The 19,607-nt window shown below is 40.9% G+C and overlaps 1 protein-coding gene across 2 annotated transcripts in view; it reads right to left on the minus strand.

The window, feature by feature from the left end:
• LOC140458240 (glucoside xylosyltransferase 1-like) overlaps window positions 1-19,607 on the minus strand; it is an 88,825-nt gene that overhangs the window by 52,832 nt on the left and 16,386 nt on the right. The window contains exon 2 of one of the 2 annotated variants that reach the window (XM_072552571.1): window positions 8,945-9,037. The exons of the other annotated variant lie outside the window; for it this stretch is intronic. Within the exon in view, the coding sequence (XP_072408672.1) occupies window positions 8,945-9,037 (93 nt within the window). The remainder of the gene's footprint in view (window positions 1-8,944; window positions 9,038-19,607) is intronic. 2 annotated transcript variants of the gene reach the window in all.

Consider the following 19,607-nt stretch of genomic DNA (forward strand, 5'->3'; position numbering starts at 1 on the left):
AAAACCTACTCTGGTTGCGATGGTTGAGTTCAAATTCCACCATAAAACTTGAATTTGATTTTAAAAAAAGGAATTAAAAGCCTAATGGCATCCACGTAAATCTGAGGAAAGCACATCAGACCCGAAATGTTAACTCTAACATTTCTACAGAGATGCTGCCAGACCTACTGAGCTTTACCAGTGATTTCTGTTTTTGTTTCTGATTTCTAGCATCCTCAGTTCTTTGGGTTTTTATGTATGTAGTCAACCAAATGTGTTTTTACTAAGGCCATTTAGGGAAAAGATCCCAGCAGTATTACCTAGTCTAACCTACACATTGCTCTGAACCCAAAGCAATATGTTTCTGACTTAATTGCCCTCTGAAATGGCTTTGTAATGGTTGGATTCAACTAAGCGGCTTGCAAAGCCGAAGAAAGGAGAAAAATACGAACAGACCAACAAGTATCAACCAGGGCACTGGAAACAACAATAGACAGTTTTTTAAAAAATAGCAAAAGCTTTAACATCATTTGAGATGCTGCACTATCATGGGTTACGGTTAGTGTTACATTTCAGGGTTTAGGCAGAAGAGACATGCCAATTTTCCATCTGTTTTACCACCCACTTCTAGGGCTTATAGATAGCTGCCGCTCTTTTCTTTGTCTCATGTTCAGCGGAATGGTCTGTATAAAAGTATTTCAGCCTTTCATTCTTGCCATATAGTGATTCATGTTTGAATGCATACCCAATAAGTTGACTGACTATTTTTAATTCCCTAATTTAGAGAGAAAAATGACCAAATCAATATTTTTTTTTACATTAAAAGTTAACGAAGAGGAGGAATCTTAAAACAAATGGATAAATGTTGGCCAAGACACTGAAAGACATTGTGTTGCTACGGGAAAGTACTGTGGCAGAATCTGAAGAACCAGCCAAGGCCTTTCCTTAATTTTTGACAGGGAAACCTATAAAACTGCAGTAACCCCTCAATGATACGTGTCTCTGACAGCTTTTGATGTAAAAATTGTATTCACATCTAAAACATGACTACCACATCACTTTCTCTCTCAATAACACTATTTCTGCGCTTGAACATTGCAGTGAAAAGGGTCGGAAAAGGATTAAAATCTGATTAAGCTGTTTGTATTGATTGTAAAGCGATCAGCCAGGTTGATCTCAAGTATGGGTTCCTTGACTGGACCAATAAATCTGGTCCAATCAGAGCTCCATTCGACATAAGAAGTGATGTGTCAAACACCCAGTTCACTTGGAGGGAGCTGGATCAGTGTCAAGGACTTTCCACATGTAAATAAACGTGATTTGGTGACAGGAAACTGGCCTTTGTGGAGTTATTTCAGTGGTGATAAGAGAAAAGCCCTGATGAAATTTGCTCACAATAGGCATCTTGAGTTGGGATATGCATTTCTGGCATCATGCTGTTATTTGGGAAACTTGCCTCTTTCAATCCTGCTGTCGAAGACTGGGCTCAGTATGTGGAAAGATTGGAGTTATTTTTTTCTGGGCAAATGACTTTGGAGCAGATGGAAAACAAATCATCCTCCTGACAGCTTGCGGACCTACAGCTTTTTCAGTTATTAGGAGTTTAACTTTCCCTGAGGCACCAGTTATTAAACCCTTTCAAGATGGATTTAGTTAAGGAATATCACAACCTCCAAGTCTCCTCTAATCCTGAAACACTATTGGATTTTACTCAGCAATTCGAGAAGCAGGGGAATCTGTATTGGTATTTTTGACAAGGTAAATATGATTGACAGAAGTGAGATACTTTGGCTTAACCCTTAACGAGATGTTGAGACCCCATTTGGTATTAATGATGTAACCATGCAAAAGCAACTACGAGCTGAAGCCCACCAGGACTTCAAACAGGCAATACAACTAGTTTTATCATTGGAAAATTGGCAAGTGGAGCATATGAACAGCACGGTATTTCTATGGAATTGGACACCCTCATCAGTTGTATACATTGCATCATCCTCCGCCATTTCCACCACCTATAAACAGACCCTACCAGAGATATATTTTCTCCCCACCCAATCCGCTTTCCGTAAAGACTGTTCTTTCCGCAACTGTCTTGTTAAGTCCATGCTCCATCACATCCCACCCTCTCTTCCCTGCACCTTCCTCTGCTACTGCAGGAATTGCAAACCTGCACCCACACCTCTCCCCTTACCTCTGTCCAAGGCCCTAAACGAGGCTTCCACATCCAAAGTTTCACCTGCACTTCCACATGTCATTTACTCTATCAGTTTCTCCTGAAGCAGTCTCGCTACATTGGAGAGACAGGATGCTTACTCACACGGCGTGTCAGAGAACATCTCCAGGACACCCACATCAATCAACCCCACCACCCAATGGCTCAACATTTCAACTACCCCTCCCACTCCACCAAAGACATGCAGGTCCTGGCCTCCTCCATCACCACTCCCCAACCACAGAGGAATAATGCCTCAACTTCCGCCTCGGGACCCTGCAATCCCATGGCATCAATGTGGATTTCACCAGTTTTTCCTCCCCTCACCTTATCCTAGTTCCAACCTTCCAGCTCAGCACCATCCTCATGACCTGTCCTACCAGTCCATTTTGCTTCCTACCTATCTGCTCTACCCACTCCTCCGACCTATCACCATTACCCACACCTCCATCCAACTATCGCACTCTCAGCTACTGTCCCCCCAGCCCCACCACCCTCCTATTTATCTTTCCATCCCAGAGGCTCCCAGCCTTATTCCTGATGAAGGGCTTTTGCCCGAAACTTCAATTCTCCTGCTCTTTGGATGCTGCCTGACCTGCTGTGCTTTTCCAGCATCACACTCTTGACCCTCGTCAGTCCAACTGAGCTGGGGGAACCCCACTTGAGTGAAGGCAAATGCATAGCCTCAGTGAGGACATGTCCTGAACAGAGTGACTCTAGGTCAATTAGCAGCAAACCCCAAAACAATGCACGGCCAAATGGTTAAAATTTTCAGGAGGTAGGCCAAGCAAGCCATTGTTATTGCTGCCAGAATGCAGGCTTGAGACAGCAAAGGAACCCGACTAGACATAAGTTGAGTAAGAGACTCATAGGCCAGTATCCAGGAGAGCGCACAATCTGGAAAATCCACCCATACCTTTACAGATATAAATTTGTAATAATATTACAAATCCCTGCTAGGTCTACTTACAAGAGAAAAGGCAGTACACCACCCATAGCTTCAGGCCAAATTCAGTGTTGGACTCTCATCCTAAATGCATATAATTATAACTTATAACATTTTCTGGAAGGCTAAGCAGCAAATGCAAATACATTCAGCTGCCTCTTGCTGGCAGATCCAGTGGCGGTGCCACCGCTAGTGTAAGAGTCCATAAAGGCTGGATACATTTCTAGATACAGCTGACAATATCCAACTTTGGATGCAGAAAAATTCAGTCCTGGCAAAATAGAAATAGTTGGTGATGGTGGGGGAACCCAAAGGGTCATTACAACCAGAATTGAAACCTTTTTGGACCAGATCACCAGAATATTATGATGGGAGCAAGATTGATTGAACATCGCCACCAAATTCTGGTGGAAGTCCACTGAGGTCATCTGGGGGTTTCTAAAATGAAGGTGTTAGCGAGGATTTAGATCTGGTGACCAGCACTGGATGCAGATATAGCCTTGTTGTTAGGGCAGTGCCCAGAATGCCAAGATACATAACTCTCATAAGCACTGGTCACATAACAGTCCATCACTTACCAGTGGGGAACTTGAGCATTTCCTAAAGTTGAATGGCATTCGACATTTAAGGACAGCTCCATATCATCCATCTTTTAATCGTCTGGCAGAAGGAACAGTCCATACTTTGAAGGTAGGCTAAAAAGAACAGCCTACAGCTTCACTAGATATCAAATTGTCCCAGTGCCTATTGACTATAGGACGACAGGGATAACGCCAGCAGAGTTGCTAATGGGGTGAAGTCTCTGCACCAGGTCAAATTTGATCTTTCCAGATCTGGGGAGGTCGGTGGGGGGGGGGGGGAACAACATCAAGAACACCAGTGCTGGAAACAACACTCTGATAAGCGAGAGACAGTTTATTTTAGGGGATGAAGTTTGGTGTAGGAACCATGGGAATGGTCCTGCAAAGGTATAAGGCATGATCAACATGAGCTCAGGTTCAGTGATGTATAAAGTTCTAGAGATGTGACAGTCCTGACCAAGCATGTGGACCACATAAAAGCTGTATACACACAAATGGTGCAGGAGCAACATGTGCCTGGCTCTTCAACAGCCTTTACAACGTTTCCAGAACTTGTGGATTCTCCTTCTCTGTCAAGCAACTATACCTCAGAATCTGAGATGGACATGGCGGATGTCACCACCTCATTATCTTTGCGGCCTGAAGCAGAGTTACAGCAACCTGACCCAGTGCTAAAACGCCCCAGGAGGAGCTTTAAAAAAAACCCGCCTATATCCTCAGACTCAGAGGGGAGGATTGTAGTGATTATGACAAGGTCAGCCAGGTAGACCTCATAGAATGAGAGAAAATTTGGCTTTTACCTTGTTCTAATTAGACAACCCTGGCTGACAGGTAAGGACAAGCATGTCAGACATCCTGTTTATTCAGAGCTGGCTGTAATGGAACTGGATCAGTATCACAAACTCTCCATTTGTAAACAAAGAATGACTTGGTGATCAGATACTAGCCTCTGGAGTTATGTCAATGTTTTTGAGAAATGATTTCTTTTTCCTTGAGAACCTGAGACAAGCTATGTTCAAATGCTGAAACATGGTTGAGTTCAATAATCTCACATTACGGATGTCCTGGTTCCTCAAATTATGTGCCACAACCCCTAATGGGGTCCTAAGCTCAACCTCCTCCAAGACTGCCTTGCATATGCTCCATGATCTTTTCCTTGCTATTCTTATGCCTCAGCCTCAAAGTTGCTGAAGAGTCTTAGAACATAAAACATTACAGTGCCGTAGAGTCCCTTCGGCCCTCGATGTTGCACCAACCTGTGGAACCGATCTGAAGCCCATCTAACCTAGACTATTCCATTCTTACCCACATGCCTATCCAATGACCATTTAAATACCCTTAAAGTTGGCGAGTCAACTGTTGTTGCAGGCAGTGCGTTCCATGCCCCTACTACTCTGAGTAAAGAGACTCTGACATCTGCTCGATATTTATGATGCCTCAATTTAAAGCTATGGTCCCTCATGCTAGCCATCACCATATGAGGGAAAAAGGCTCACTGTCCCCCCTTTTTAACCCTCTGATTATCTTGTATGTCTCAATTAAGTAGCCTCTCAACCTTCTAACAAAAATAGACTCCAGTCCCTCAGCCTTTTTTCTTAAGGCCTTCCCTCCATACCAGGCAACATCCTCGTAAATCTCCTCTGACAGCTTCTATATCCTTCCTATGATGCGGTGACCAGAACTGTACACAATACTCCAAATGTGGCTGCAGCAGAGTTTTGTACAGCTGCAACATGATCTAATGGCTCAGAAACTCAATACTTCTACCAATAAAAGCTAACACATCGTATGCCTTCTTAATAACCCTGTCAACCTGGGTGTCAACTTTCAAGAATCTATACTAGAACACTGAGATCTCTCTGCTCATCGACACGATCAAGAATCTTACATTTGCCCAGAACTCTGCATTCCCGTTACTCCATCCAAAGTGAATCACCTCACACTTGCCCACATTAAACTCCATTTGCCACCTCTCAGCCCAGCTTTGCAGTTTATCTATGTATTTCTGTAACATACAACATGCTTCAGCACTATCCACAACTCTACCGACCTTAGTGTCATCCGCAAATTTACTAATCCATCCTTCTATGCCTTCATCCAGAGGATTTCTGTAAATGGCAAACAACAGTGAACCCAAAACAGATCCTTGCAGGACACCACTAGTAACTGAACTCCACGATGACTATTCCCCATTAACCACCACCCTCTGTCTTCTTTCAGCTAGCCAATTTCTGATCCAAAACGCTAAATCACCCTCAATCCCATGCCCCTGTATTTTGTGCAATAGCCTACTGTAAGGAACCTTATCAAAATACCTTACTGAAATCCACATCAACCGCTTTACCTTCATCCAGCTGTCTAGTCACCTTCTCAAAGAACTCAGTAAAGGTTTTTGAGACATGACCTACCATTCACAAAACACTATTGACTATCCCTAATCAACCTATTCATCTCTAGAGGATTATTAATCCTATCGCTTAAAACCCTTTCCAACACTTTTCCCACAACCAAAGTAAGGCTCATAGGTCTATAATTTCCAGGGTTGTCTCTATTCCCCTTCTTGTTGAACAAGGGAACAACATTTGCTATCCTCCAGTCTTCTGGCACTATTCCTGGAGACAATGATGACATAAAGATCAAAGCCAAAGGTTCAGCAATCTCTTCCTTGGCTTCCCAGAGAATCCTAAAATAAATCCCATCTGGCTCCAGGGACGTATCTATTTTTACACTTTCCAGAATTGCTAACCCATTCTCCTTATGCACCTCAATCCCATCTAGTCTAGTAGCCTGCAATTCAGTATTCTCCTTGACCACATTGTCAGTATTCATACTATAAAAAGACAAAGTTTTCATTTAGTGCTCTCCCTATCTCCTGATTCCACGCACAACTTCCCACGATTATGCTTGATTGGCCAGAATCTTACTCCAGTCACTTGTTCCCAATATACCTAGAGAAAGCCTTCGGGTTTTCCTTGATCTTATACGCCAACAACTTCTCATGTCCCCTCCTGGCACCTCTTAGCTCTCTCTTTCGGTCTTTCCTGGCTAACCTGTAAATCTCAAGTGCCTTAACTGAGCCATCACATCTCATCTTAACATAATCCTCCTTCCTCTTGACAAGAGATTCAACTTTCTTAATAAACCATGACTCCTGCGCTCGACAACTTCCTCCCTGCCTGACAAGTACATACTTACTTACCATGGACTTGCAGTAGCTGGTCCTTGAATAAGCTCCACATTTCAATTGTGCCCATCCCCTGCAAATTCGTTCCCCATCCTATGCATCCTAAATCTTGTTTAATTGCATCGTAATTGCCTTTCCCCCAGCTATAACTCTTACCGTGCGGTATATACCTGTCCCTTTCCATCACTAAAGTAAACATAACAGAATTGTGGTCACTATCACCTAAGCGCGCACCTACTTCCAAATCGAACACCTGTCCTGGTTCATTACCCAGAACCAAATCTAACATGGCCTCACCCCTTGTTGGCCTGTCTACATACTGTCAGGAAACCCTCCAAGAAACCTTATCCAGGGTGAAGAGTCAAAGAAAGTTTAATGTGCAAATCAATTGATGCTATAAATATACCTGGGGCCTGATGAGAGTCATTCTTACATTTGTGAATGTATGGGTGGTTAGGACAGGATGCTGAGTGGGATTGGACTAACTTTCCTAATTATTACACAATCCATTGTGAAAGGAGACAACATCAACTACATCGTTCTGTTTCAAACATCAGTTTACTTCAGCGGAGGCAGTGGTGGTGAATTTTTAAATTAAAATTTAATGTTTATGTAAAGTTCAGAAAATATTATCAATAGTCAATATCCGGTCAACACAAAAGCAGCATAAAGCTGGTCAGCCACATAATGCCTCAGGCTGTCAGAACTTTCATATTGCCCTGCAGGGTGACTTGTACGTCTGAGGTGGAGGATGTAGAAGAGAAGGGATGATTACAGCACTTAAGTATGCTTCATAGCTGACACGAGAGAATATGGAGAGCTTGGCAGAAATCTATGCAAGTGCATAAATAATAAACTACTTCAAACGCAGTTACTTATTAGTATATATTAACATGCTGTTTTATTTGCGAGTTTTTTTGTTGGCTTCTGGAGTCATATTCATTTCTAAATGCTAAATGAGGTCACTTTGGATAATTATTTGTCAAACACTGATCTCAGGTCATCCCCTGCTGGCTCTGACACTCAACTGACCTATTCATTAATTCATTTGAAGGACCTTACCCAATGGTCATGACGACAATTAACAGTTATTAAGTTAAGAATAGTTAAGTGGCAAAATAACCCTGGAGTACCAGAGCCAAACAAAATCGTGGAATATTACAAGTCAATTCACTTAGAATTTACCTAACAGGCAATGTTAGGGCTCAGAATATGGATATTTTGGTCTTTTGGAGCTCAAAACACTAAAATATTCATAACAGCATAAGTTCATAAGGAGGTAAAACAGCTATTTGTAGATTAGATTAGATTAGGTTACATTACAGTGTGGAAACAGGCCCTTCGGCCCAACAAGTCCACACTGACCCGCCGAAGCGCAACCCACCCTACCCCTACCCCTTACCTAATACTACGGGCAATTTAGCATGGCCAATTCACCTGACCTGCACATCTTTGGACTGTGGGAGGAAACCGGAGCACCCGGAAGAAACCCACGCAGACACGGGGAGAATGTGCAAACTCCACACAGTCAGTCGCCTGAGGCAGGAATTGAATCCGGGTCTCTGGCGCTGTGAGGCAGCACAAGTTGGGACTGACACCAGCATTTTGTCCCTGTTTTACAATTATATCTCTGATCTCTTTAGCATGCAATTCTTAAACTGAAATTATTTATTCTGTGCTCTGCACAGGTACATTTAGCAAAAGACTTTGAACTTAAATTTGCTGGAATAACATATTTAAGAGGCAGTATGGCTGCAATCATGTTGCTCAACAACTAAGCATTTGAAAGATGCTATGTGTTACCTACACTACAAAGGTCAATTAGCCTAAATTTCAGTAACAATGCCTCACCACATACAAGATTTATTTGCATTGATGTGAATAAGGATGCACTGTCATGTGTCTTACAAATAAGAACTATTTATTGTTTAGGTTCCAAATTCAGGCATTTATTTTTTTCTCCACAACACTATAAACACTAATCCCATGAAAACCAGTATGTATATTACACTATTCTGTATACAAATTACAAGGAAGCCTACCGAAATGCAGATTCCCAAAAGCAGTTCACTGCACAAACACCAGTGGGCAGCATCCAATATGGATTCCAGAAAGAAACAGACACATCCTTACACCTGATTGAATAAAAAGAAAGCAGGCCATGTGTGAAAACAGCTTCTCTTTTTATACAGCAATGTGCAAAAAAATTTCCAAGCATAAAGGAAACATTAAAAGCCTGACCAAATTCAATTTATGTTTGCTAAGAAAAATGATCTAAAATAATTCTATACAAAAACAAATTCTGAAGCTGAAATAAATGCAAAAAGGATCTTTTTTTTAAAATTCTGATTTCTTTGCTGAATATCTGAAATTTCTGCCATTTGTGAAGCATTTTGAATGTTTACAATTCTTATTTTCCTTCTAAACGCGGTATTTAGTTACAAGCATAGCAGGCTCTTTGAACCATCTCCTGAGAGGAGCACATATATTTTTAAAAAGTGAAAAAGATAAGTAACAAATTCAATTCACAAAAGATGCTGAGACTGAAAATAGAACATGCTGGAGCTGTGGGACATGAGATTATGGGCATCTTTTATGCATCATGACCTACTGAAGAATACTTAATAGGAATTTCTTTAAAAATAGATACACCAAAAAGGATTGGGATAACTGACCACACAGGCACACCACGTTATTAGGTTAGTGTAGGCCAGATATTGAACACGTAGAAGAACGAAAGGTGAAAATTAAAAGCTTCAGATCTTCTAACTTGAACAGGGAAAAGCTTAATTGCTGTTAATAAATCAAAAATCAAGTCTCGCACTCCCACTGAATAATGCATTTGGAAACGTGAGGAGTATGAGACCAAGAATTAACGACGGTAGAATCATACTTGGCTCTAAAAAAAATTTAGATCCAGTCGTCTGATGTCTAGCCTCATTCATGTCACTCATATAACTATCATGGGGGCCAAGAAAACTGAAACAATTAATGATTTTTAAAAATTGGCTGCCAAATTTCACAGATGCCGCTGTTGCAATTCCTGCGTCTAACAAAATTGTTTTTTTTTTAAAAAATAACATAACTTAAAGCTCCATATGTTATCAAAGTTTGAGAGAAGATTTGTAGCTCGGGTGCTTGTTGTTGTGGTTCTGTTCGCCGAGCTGGGAATTTGTGTTGCAGATGTTTCGTCCCCTGTCTATGTGACATTCTCAGTGCTTGGGGGCCTCCTGTGAAGCGCTTCTGTGATCTTTCCTCTGGTATTTGTAGCGGTTTGAATCTGCCGCTTCCGGTTGTCAGTTCCAGCTGTCTGCTGCAGTGGTCGGTATCCTGGGTTCAGGTCGATGTGCTTATTGATTGAATCTGTGGATGAGTGCCATGCCTCTAGGAATTCCCTGGCTGTTCTCTGTTTGGCTTGCCCTATAATACTAGTGTTGTCCCAGTCGAATTCATGTTGCTTGTCATCGGAGTGTGTGGCTACTAAGGATAGCTGGTCGTGTTGTTCGTGGCTAGTTGGTGTTCATGGATGCGGATCGTTAGCTGTCTTCCTGTTTGTCCTATGTAGTGTTTTGGGCAGTCCTTGCATGGGATTTTGTACACAACATTGGTTTTGCTCATGTTGGGTATTGGGTCCTTTGTTCTGGTGAGTTGTTGTCTGAGAGTGGCTGTCGGTTTGTGTGCTGTTATGAGTCCTAGTATCACCATAGTCTAGCTGTCAGTTCGGAAATGCTCTTGATGTATGGTAGTGTGGCTAGTCCTTAGGGTTGCGGCATGTCCTCATTCCGTTGTCTTTCCCTTAGGCATCTGTTGATGAAATTGTGCGGGTATCTGTTTTTGGTGAATACATTGTATAGGTGTTCTTCTTCCTCTTTTTGCAGTTCTGGTGTACTGCAGTGTGTTGTGGCCCTTTTGAATAGTGTCTTGTTACAACTTCTTTTGTGTGTGTTGGGGTGGTTGCTTTCGTAGTTTAGGACTTGGTCTGTGTGTGTGTCTTTCCTGTATATCTTTGTGGTGAATTCTCCATTAGGTGTTCTCTGTACCATCACGTCTAGGAATGGGAGTTGGTTGTCCTTTTCTTCCTCTCTAGTGAATCGGATTCCTGTGAGTGTGGCATTGATGATCCGGTGTGTGTTCTCTATTTCTGTGTTTTCAATGATTACAAAGGTGTCATCTACATATCTGACCCAGAGTTTGGGGTGAATTTGCGGTAAGACTGTTTGTTCTAACCTTTGCATTACCGCTTCTGCTATGAGTCCAGAGATGGGTGTGCCATTGATTTGTTCATATATTTGGTTGTTGACTGTGAATTGTGTTGTGAGACACAGGTCCAGTAGTTTGAGTATGCAGTCTTTGTTGATGGGTTCAATGTCCTGCTGTCTGTTTTGTATGTCCAGCAGGTTGGCTATTGTTTCTCTGGCTAGGGTTTTGGCGATAGAGGTGAACAGTGCCGTTACATCGAATGAGACCATGGTTTCTTCCTTGTCTATGTGTATATTTCTGATGATGTCCAACAATTCCTGTGATGACAGCATAGAGTGTCTGGATCCACTGATCAGATGTTTCAGTTTCTGCTGTAGTTCTTTCGCCAGTTTGTATGATGGTAGCACCTGAGCTACAAATCTTCTCCCAAACTTTGAACACTTACGGGCGAGGGACGCTAAGACAAGCTAGGAAATGGGAATCCTGTGCCAACCGCCTAAGCGCCACATACGAACAACTCCAGTTCTTACATGAATGTCGAAAGAATCAAATCCTTCCACCATGTGTCAGATACAGACCACCAGTCAACAACCCACAAGCCAGGGACACAGCCAGACAGAACGGATTCAGGATGATCCAGGTAATGACTACAAACGCTCACAACAGACTTCACAAATACAGACAAAAAATTGCATGCAAAAATCGTTAATTTCAAAAAGCACCAATCAGGAATGGACCTGGACCATAGAACAGGCTATCACCATAGGACAGAATAGGACCACACACTGCAAAAAAACAGCACTAAAAGAAAAAATGGCCAAACTAACACACAACAGAGAGGACACCACAACACACACCTGGGTTCGAAACCTCTCCCACAGACACGGAAAGAACAATACTGGCCAAGGGACTCAACTACAACCACAGGGATGCCAAGACAGCAGACTTCCTAGCAGCACTAGAATGCACACGCAGGAACAATGGACTGACAGAAGAGACACAACAAACAGTGAGACAAAGTATCGTACCTCTGATAACAAGGAAAAGTCAAACACACAACCTCAACACCAAGGAGAGGGAAGCACTAAAAATCACTAAGAAAGTATAAGATCATCATCATACTACCAGCAGACAAAGGCAGAATGACGTTCATCCTGGATAAAGCAGACTACATCCAAAAAGCGCAACAACTACTTGCAGATACCAACACCTACCAAAAGAGGGAGTTTGACCCCACCCTATAGCTCACCAATAGGATAAACAACACACTGAGGAACCAACAAAAAGACAGACAGATAACCAAGTTTTTATCTGCAAAGAATGAAACCTTAAAGCACCACCACCCCAGATTCTATGGACTACCTAAAGTGCACAAACCAAACATCCTACTCAGACCCATAGTATCACTACCAGGGACACCATCACACAAACTGGCTAAAGAACTACAGCAGAAACTGAAACACCTGATCAGCGGATCCAGACACACTATACAGTCAACACAGGAATTCTTGGACATCATCAGAAATATACACATAGACAAGGAAGAAACCATGGTCTCATTCGATGTAACGGCACTGTTCACCTCTATCGACAAAACCCGAGCCAGAGAAACAATAGCCAACCTGCTGGACATACAGAACAGACAACAGGACATTGAATCTATCAACAAAGACTGCATACTCAAATTACTGGACCTGTGTCTCTCAACACACTTCACATTCCACCACCAAATATATGAACAAATCAATGGCATACCCATGGGCTCACCCATCTCTGGACTCATAGCAGAAGCGGTAATGCAAAAATTAGAACAAACAGTCTTACCGCAAATTCACCCCAAACTCTGGGTCAGATATGTAGATGACACCTTTGTAATCATTAAAAACACAGAAATAAAGAACAGACACCGGATCATCAATGCCACACTCACAGGAATCCGATTCACTAGAGGGGAAGAAAAGGACAACCAACTCCCATTCCTAGACGTGATGGTACAGAGAACACCGAACGGAGAATTCACCACAAAGGTATACAGGAAAGCCACACACACCGACCAAGTCCTAAACTACGAAAGCAACCACCCCAACACACACACACAAAAGAAGTTGCATCAAGACACTGTTCAAAAGGGCCACAACATACTGCAGTAAACCAGAACTGCAAAAAGAGGAAGAAGAACACCTATACAATGTATTCGCCAAAAACAGATACCCGCGCAATTTCATCAACAGGTGCCCAAGGGAAAGACAACGGAATGAGGACATGCTGCAACCCAAAAGACGAGCCACACTACCATACATCAAGAGCATTTCTGAACTGACAGCCAGACTACTGCGACCACTAGGACTCATAACAGCACACAAACCAACAGCCACTCTCAGACAACAACTCACCAGAACGAAGGACCTAATACCCAACATGAGCAAAACCAATGTAGTGTACAAAATCCCATCCATGAACACCAACTCGCCACAAAACGACACTACCAGCTATCCTTAGTAGCCACACATGCAGATGACAAGCAACATGAATTCGACTGGTATTATTTGACTGGCAACACTAGTATTATAGGACAAGCCAAACTGAGAACCGCCAGGGAATTCCTAGAGGCATGGCACTCATCCACAGATTCAATCAATAAGCACATCGACCTGGACCCAATATACTGACCACTGCAGCAGACAGCTGGAACTGACAACCGGAAGCGGCAGAGACAAGCCACTACAAATGCCGGAGAAAACAGCACAGAAGCGCTTCACAGGAGGCTCCCTAGCACTGAGGATGTCACCTAGACAGGGGACGAAATGTCTGCAACACAAATTCCCAGCTCGGCGAACAGATCCATAGGTTTTTTCAATATATCCCTCAAAAATGAAAGCCAATCCTAATGCTGAAAAGGAGTAACAGGAAAATTGGTTGTAGACATAATTTATAAACCAGCTCTTTTTCCCGACCTGATGAAACCACAAAACTACAGACAGGATATTTTAAATTAGCAAAGTTAACATGCATAAGTCACGTCATGTCATTGCATCACAATGTTTCAGTGTTTTCTTACTGCATATTGGCTACAGCATGACCTGTTTTAATCACTGCAAACAACACCACTAACAGTTCAGGTTTCCATGTTGAAGAGTATGATGTTGGAAAAGCACAGCCGGTCAGGCAGCATCCGATGAGGTGAGTCGACATTTCAGTCATAAGCTCTTCATCAGGAATGAGCTTTTCCTGCACAACACTCTTCAACTCTGATCTCCAGCATCTGCAGTCCTCACTTTCTCTTAGTTCAGGTTTACTCCAAATAACTCGAACTAACATTCACAGAAAAACAATTCTGATGAAGAAAGATTTTATGACCTGATGTGCATTTATAGGTAATCATAATCAAGAAAGCATGCTTTGGGACAACTTAGGATGCTGACTATATTCTCTTGTCTACTCTGAAATAGTTGTAAATGGTTATTTTCTGATCAACCTGTTCAGATATGTTATTACATATTTCTGGAGCCTGTGGGACTTGAACCTTGGCCTTCTGGTTAAGAGGTGGTAACACTGCCATTATGCCACCACAGTTCTGAAATGCTAAAAAACTGTTCTTCCAATCTTTCTTGCCTCCTTTAACAACTCACAGACATGTACACCCAGACCCCTCAACTCGAGCACCTCGTTAAGTTATGTGCCTTTGATATTATCTGTTGCTCCTGTCAAACTGAATCACTTTGTATTTTTCCACACTGAACTTTATCTGTCACCTGTTCACTCATTCCTTTTTATTTTAAAATGAGCATCTGAATTTTTAATATCCTCAAGTTCACACGGTTCCAAGTTTGTATCATTCACACATTTTGAAAGTCTGTCCTGTGACCAAGGTCCACGACATTAAATCTATAAAATCAAGGAGAGAAAGGATCACATCACCAACTTTACCAGAATTGCAAATAAACCTTGCCCCATTGTGGAGAATATCCATTGACAAATACTCTTATCTGCCATTCAACCATTCCGAAATCCATATTGCTCATATTAATAATTAATGACTTAGATGACAGAACTAAATATAATATAATATCTCCAGGCTTGCAGATGACACACAGCTGGATGAGAGGGTGAGCTATGAGGAGGACGCAGAAATGCTTCATTATGATTTGGACAAATTGAGTATGTGGGCAAATGCATAGCAGATGAAGTATAATGTGAATTAATAGTGAGGTTACCATTTTGATCACAAAAACAGAAAGACAAATTATCTCAAATGGTGATAGATTAGGAAAGAGGGAAATGAAAAGATCTTTGTGTCTTTCTACACCAGTCGCTGATATCAAGTAGGTGTTCAGTAGGCAAATAGTATGTTAGTTTTAATGCCAAAAAGGAGTCAAGTACAGGAGCAGGGATATCTTGCTGAAATTGTACACAGTCCTGATAAGGCCACAGCTGGGACTGTGTGCACAGTTTGGGTCTCCTTATTGGCCTTACTACAGAGGAAGTGCAGTGAAGGTTTGCCAAATTTATTCCTGGGTTTGCAAGACTGCCATATGAGGATAGATTGAGTTGGTTAGAATTGTATTCACTGGAGCTTAGAAGAATGATGGAGAATCTCAAAATTCTTCAGGACTAGATGGGGCAAACGCAGGAAGGATGTCCCCAATGACCCGTGGTTCTGGATTTCCCAGTCCATGTCTAAAAGTACAGGATAGGCTATTTAGAACTGAGATGAAGAAAACTTTTTCACACAAAAAGAGTAGTGAGCTTGTGGGATTCTCTGCCACAGAAATAGGTTGAGGCCAATACATTAAAAGTTTTCCAGGAGTTAAATGTGGTTCTTAGTGATAAAGGGATCAAATATATGGGGAGAAGGGAGAAACAGGCTACTGAGTTGGTTGATCAGCCACAATCATATTGAATGGCAGAGCAGGCTTGAAAGGCTGAATGGCCTACTTCTCCTTTATTCTATGTTTCCACATTCCTTTTAATCTAAAAGCTCTACTTTTGTTTAGCTTCACTTGAGAAAGTAATTTTAAAAAAAGTTCTGGGATTTACAAAATGAAAGAACTGAAACCAATATGTTCCTTCTAAAAGATGAGAGACTGAAACAAATCAGGTCATTTTCAACATATAATTTCAGTTACATCACACTGTAAACTTTTGCTATCAATTCAGTGTCTTACAACCTTATTCTCCACAACCACCTGGTGAAGGAGCAGCGCAACGAAAGCTGGTGCTTCCAAATAAACCTGTTGGACTGTAACCTGGTGTTGTGACATTTTTAACTTTGTACTTTTGTTAAGGCTGTTGAGTGGCACTGTATCAGACACCTCATGCCAACAGCATTATTTTCAAACTGTTATCTCAAACAATTTATGTTAAACATGATTCTCCCCTCACAAATCCACGATGGTCCACCTGGCTTCAATTTTGTCCCAATTATTATTTCTAAACATTTCAGGTTTAACTGACTGTAGTTGCCGAACTTCAACTGTCAAGTACCTGCCCATTCAAACAATGTGTCTTTGAGCTTTTAAATTTTTACACTATCCTCCCTATATTGCAAGTAAACTGTAATACAGACCTCTGTGCACACCCTCACCCCATCTGAGAAGCACCCACAAACAGCACCATATTGTTTCTCATCATTTAGCCAATTCTGCACCCATATTGCAACTGTTTATTTTATTCCATAATCCATGGCAAATCAAATGAATTTTCAAATTTCACGTACATCATATCAACAGCATTACCTTCGTCAACCCTCTATTATTGATTCATGTTAGCTAAACATGATTTTTCTTCAATAACCCCATGCTGGCTAACTAACTTGCATTTGTACCTGTCTATTAAAATTTGTGTTAAGTTATCGTTTCTAGCCAAAGTTTCACTAAAGTTAAACTGACCAACCTGTATTGGCTCAAAGGGATTATGCCCGAAACTGCGACTCTCCTGCTCCTCGGATGCTGCCTGACCTGCTGTACGTTTCCAGTGCCACACTTTTCAACTCATCCTTACGCCAATTTTGCTTCAAGATGTAATGTGTGTAGTTCTGCAGTCCCCTGGCACCACAACTACCCAGAGTCTAAGCAGTTGTCTAAAATTATCACTTTTGGCTCCCTCAATATCTTTGGATCTATCAGGTAGAGTTCTGGTACTTTATGAACTTCAACTGTGGACAACCTATCCAGTACTTCTTACCATCAAGATTTCTAATATCTGAATTACATTCTCTTTCAACATGACCTGGGTAGCATCTCACACCTTGGTAAAGACAAATGCAAAAAAATTTAAAACCTTAGCTTTGCCTGTGCGTGAAAATTCTCTTTTTGGTCCCTAATCAGCCTCCTTTTATCACTTCTTTTTATTATTTATACATTTCCACAAACGTCTCCCCAGATGTTGGCTGCCAGCCTCTTTTCATACATAATTATCATAAACTGGAGTTGTAGTATAAAGGGCAATTTATATTTGGATTAAGATGATCCCCCATTATAACTCCTTGATAATTTTTGTGCCTCCAATTTCCTTGTCAAACTTGTTTCCCTGCATCAATCCAAATAATTACTGCTCAAAGATATTATAGCTATTTTCTTCTTTAGCACAAGTCAAATAGATTCTGTCCTTGAGCCTATTGGGGCATCAGCTTTCCCTATTCAGATGTTAATACATATACATTTGATGATCATAAATATTTGTCTCAACATTCAGTTCTGATGTTATTCTATTCTATATTCTAGATGAAATGTTGAGTGGTCTACAATCCATTTAATACTTTTGATTGCCTTTGATATTTGACTTTCTTATGGTGCAGTTTAAAAACCTAGATGTATCATTTGCTAGCAACAATCAACCCTTTTCTTAGCTCAGAATTTCTGGAGATCAAATTCAAAATGTCATTCATGAAACAACTCTTTTGGTTTCCACTTGAAGCCAAACACCTGCTTCATAAATCACTGAAAACCTTAGTGTGATTTTAACTTGCTCCAAATCAATTCATTTTGAGTTAAAGTCAGGGTCTTCATTCAGAGAAGAAACAGATGTGTCAGATTTTATATCCTGCCCACTCCCCTACCCCAGCATAAAGATGATAACTTAAAGGATATTGCATTCTAAAGTAAATTTTAAATTAATATTTATATTAACAGACATTTAAAATGTTTTCAATTTGAATCAAATAGGAAATTATGTTTTTGTTAACCCATGTATACTGTGATTCACAAGAATAACATTTCTTATAAACCATATGGTATGGTCTGGAGGATACAAAATCATGCTAATAAGTAAATCTACACATTTCAATACAAGTTTCTAACTCATGGTATGTATCTATTTTCAAAAGGAAAAAATAAAAACCATAATGAAATTTATAACAACTTAAAATGATCTGTTCAATTAGTTTTAACTGTGGAAGCACTCTGCATGTACATGAATTTGCTAATTCATCACAAGTACAGAACTCCTCATACTGCAAGTGCTTAATGGTGAGCAATTTTTCTTTAACTTTTTTCAGTACAGCGTACAGTTGGGAGAACCCATCAAAAATATAAATGTCACACTGTTTCACTTTACTGGTGCCTTGTAACATCTGATATCACACAGAACAGTCAAGTTCCATGGTGTAGTGTAACAACCTTATTCATGTTACAGTCTGCCTGGATACCACAAGTTGAGTTAAACATTTAATAACTGAGGTGCTGGGGTGCAAGGAATTGTTTGATCTTTTGCCTTCATTGACTACTTTTTGAGTGACAGTTGAGGTATTCATTTTGCTGTCTCCAAATTACCCTTCTGAAAAGAATTTTCAGCAAGGCATTCACACTGGAGGCAATTTTTACTGTTTCTATTTGTTAAGACTTGACTTCACAACTCTATTCACGGAATGTGGGTTTAATGATGTTACTATTAAGCAATTGGAGAGGATTACTTTGGGAAGGACATTTATATCTGCCTTGAAGGATGTGATTTATTGTTTCTAAAAAAACTTCAACGGACAATTGCCGATATAAGAAGTATTTAAGTTTCATGTATAAGATAAAAGTCCCTTTGAATTTCATTAGGGTCAAGTGATTTGTCTTGCACAACGTTGGTGCGTCCTAACTTTTCGGATTGAGTTGGCTGCAAGTCACACACTCGCATGTACTAAGGGGTTCACATAAAATCAATCAACGATGTAAATATGACAATGTGATAGGGACTTGTGAAAAAGCAGCACTGCGTATCAGACTCAAGTAACATATCACAAGCCTTCATCAAAATTCATGCTATTATTTGGGAACTTTCATTCTAAAGCAGAGGAAAATTAGGTGTTTGGATTTAATTCCGTGAAGGTGACCTTTTAAAAAACAAAATCAGTGATAAAAATCATTAAGTTAGTCTGTATCAGTCTGTCTCTGAGAGAGATGCGGTGAATGTACACAACGAAAGTACTCTATTCCTTGCCAGTCGAGTAAGATTTTTAGTGAAGAAGAAAATGATGCTTCACTTGAGTGTCTGTAAAGAATGTTGCTGGGAAAGGGGTCT

Source organism: Chiloscyllium punctatum, chromosome 32 (genome assembly GCF_047496795.1).
Source record: "Chiloscyllium punctatum isolate Juve2018m chromosome 32, sChiPun1.3, whole genome shotgun sequence".
Lineage (NCBI taxonomy): Eukaryota > Metazoa > Chordata > Chondrichthyes > Orectolobiformes > Hemiscylliidae > Chiloscyllium > Chiloscyllium punctatum.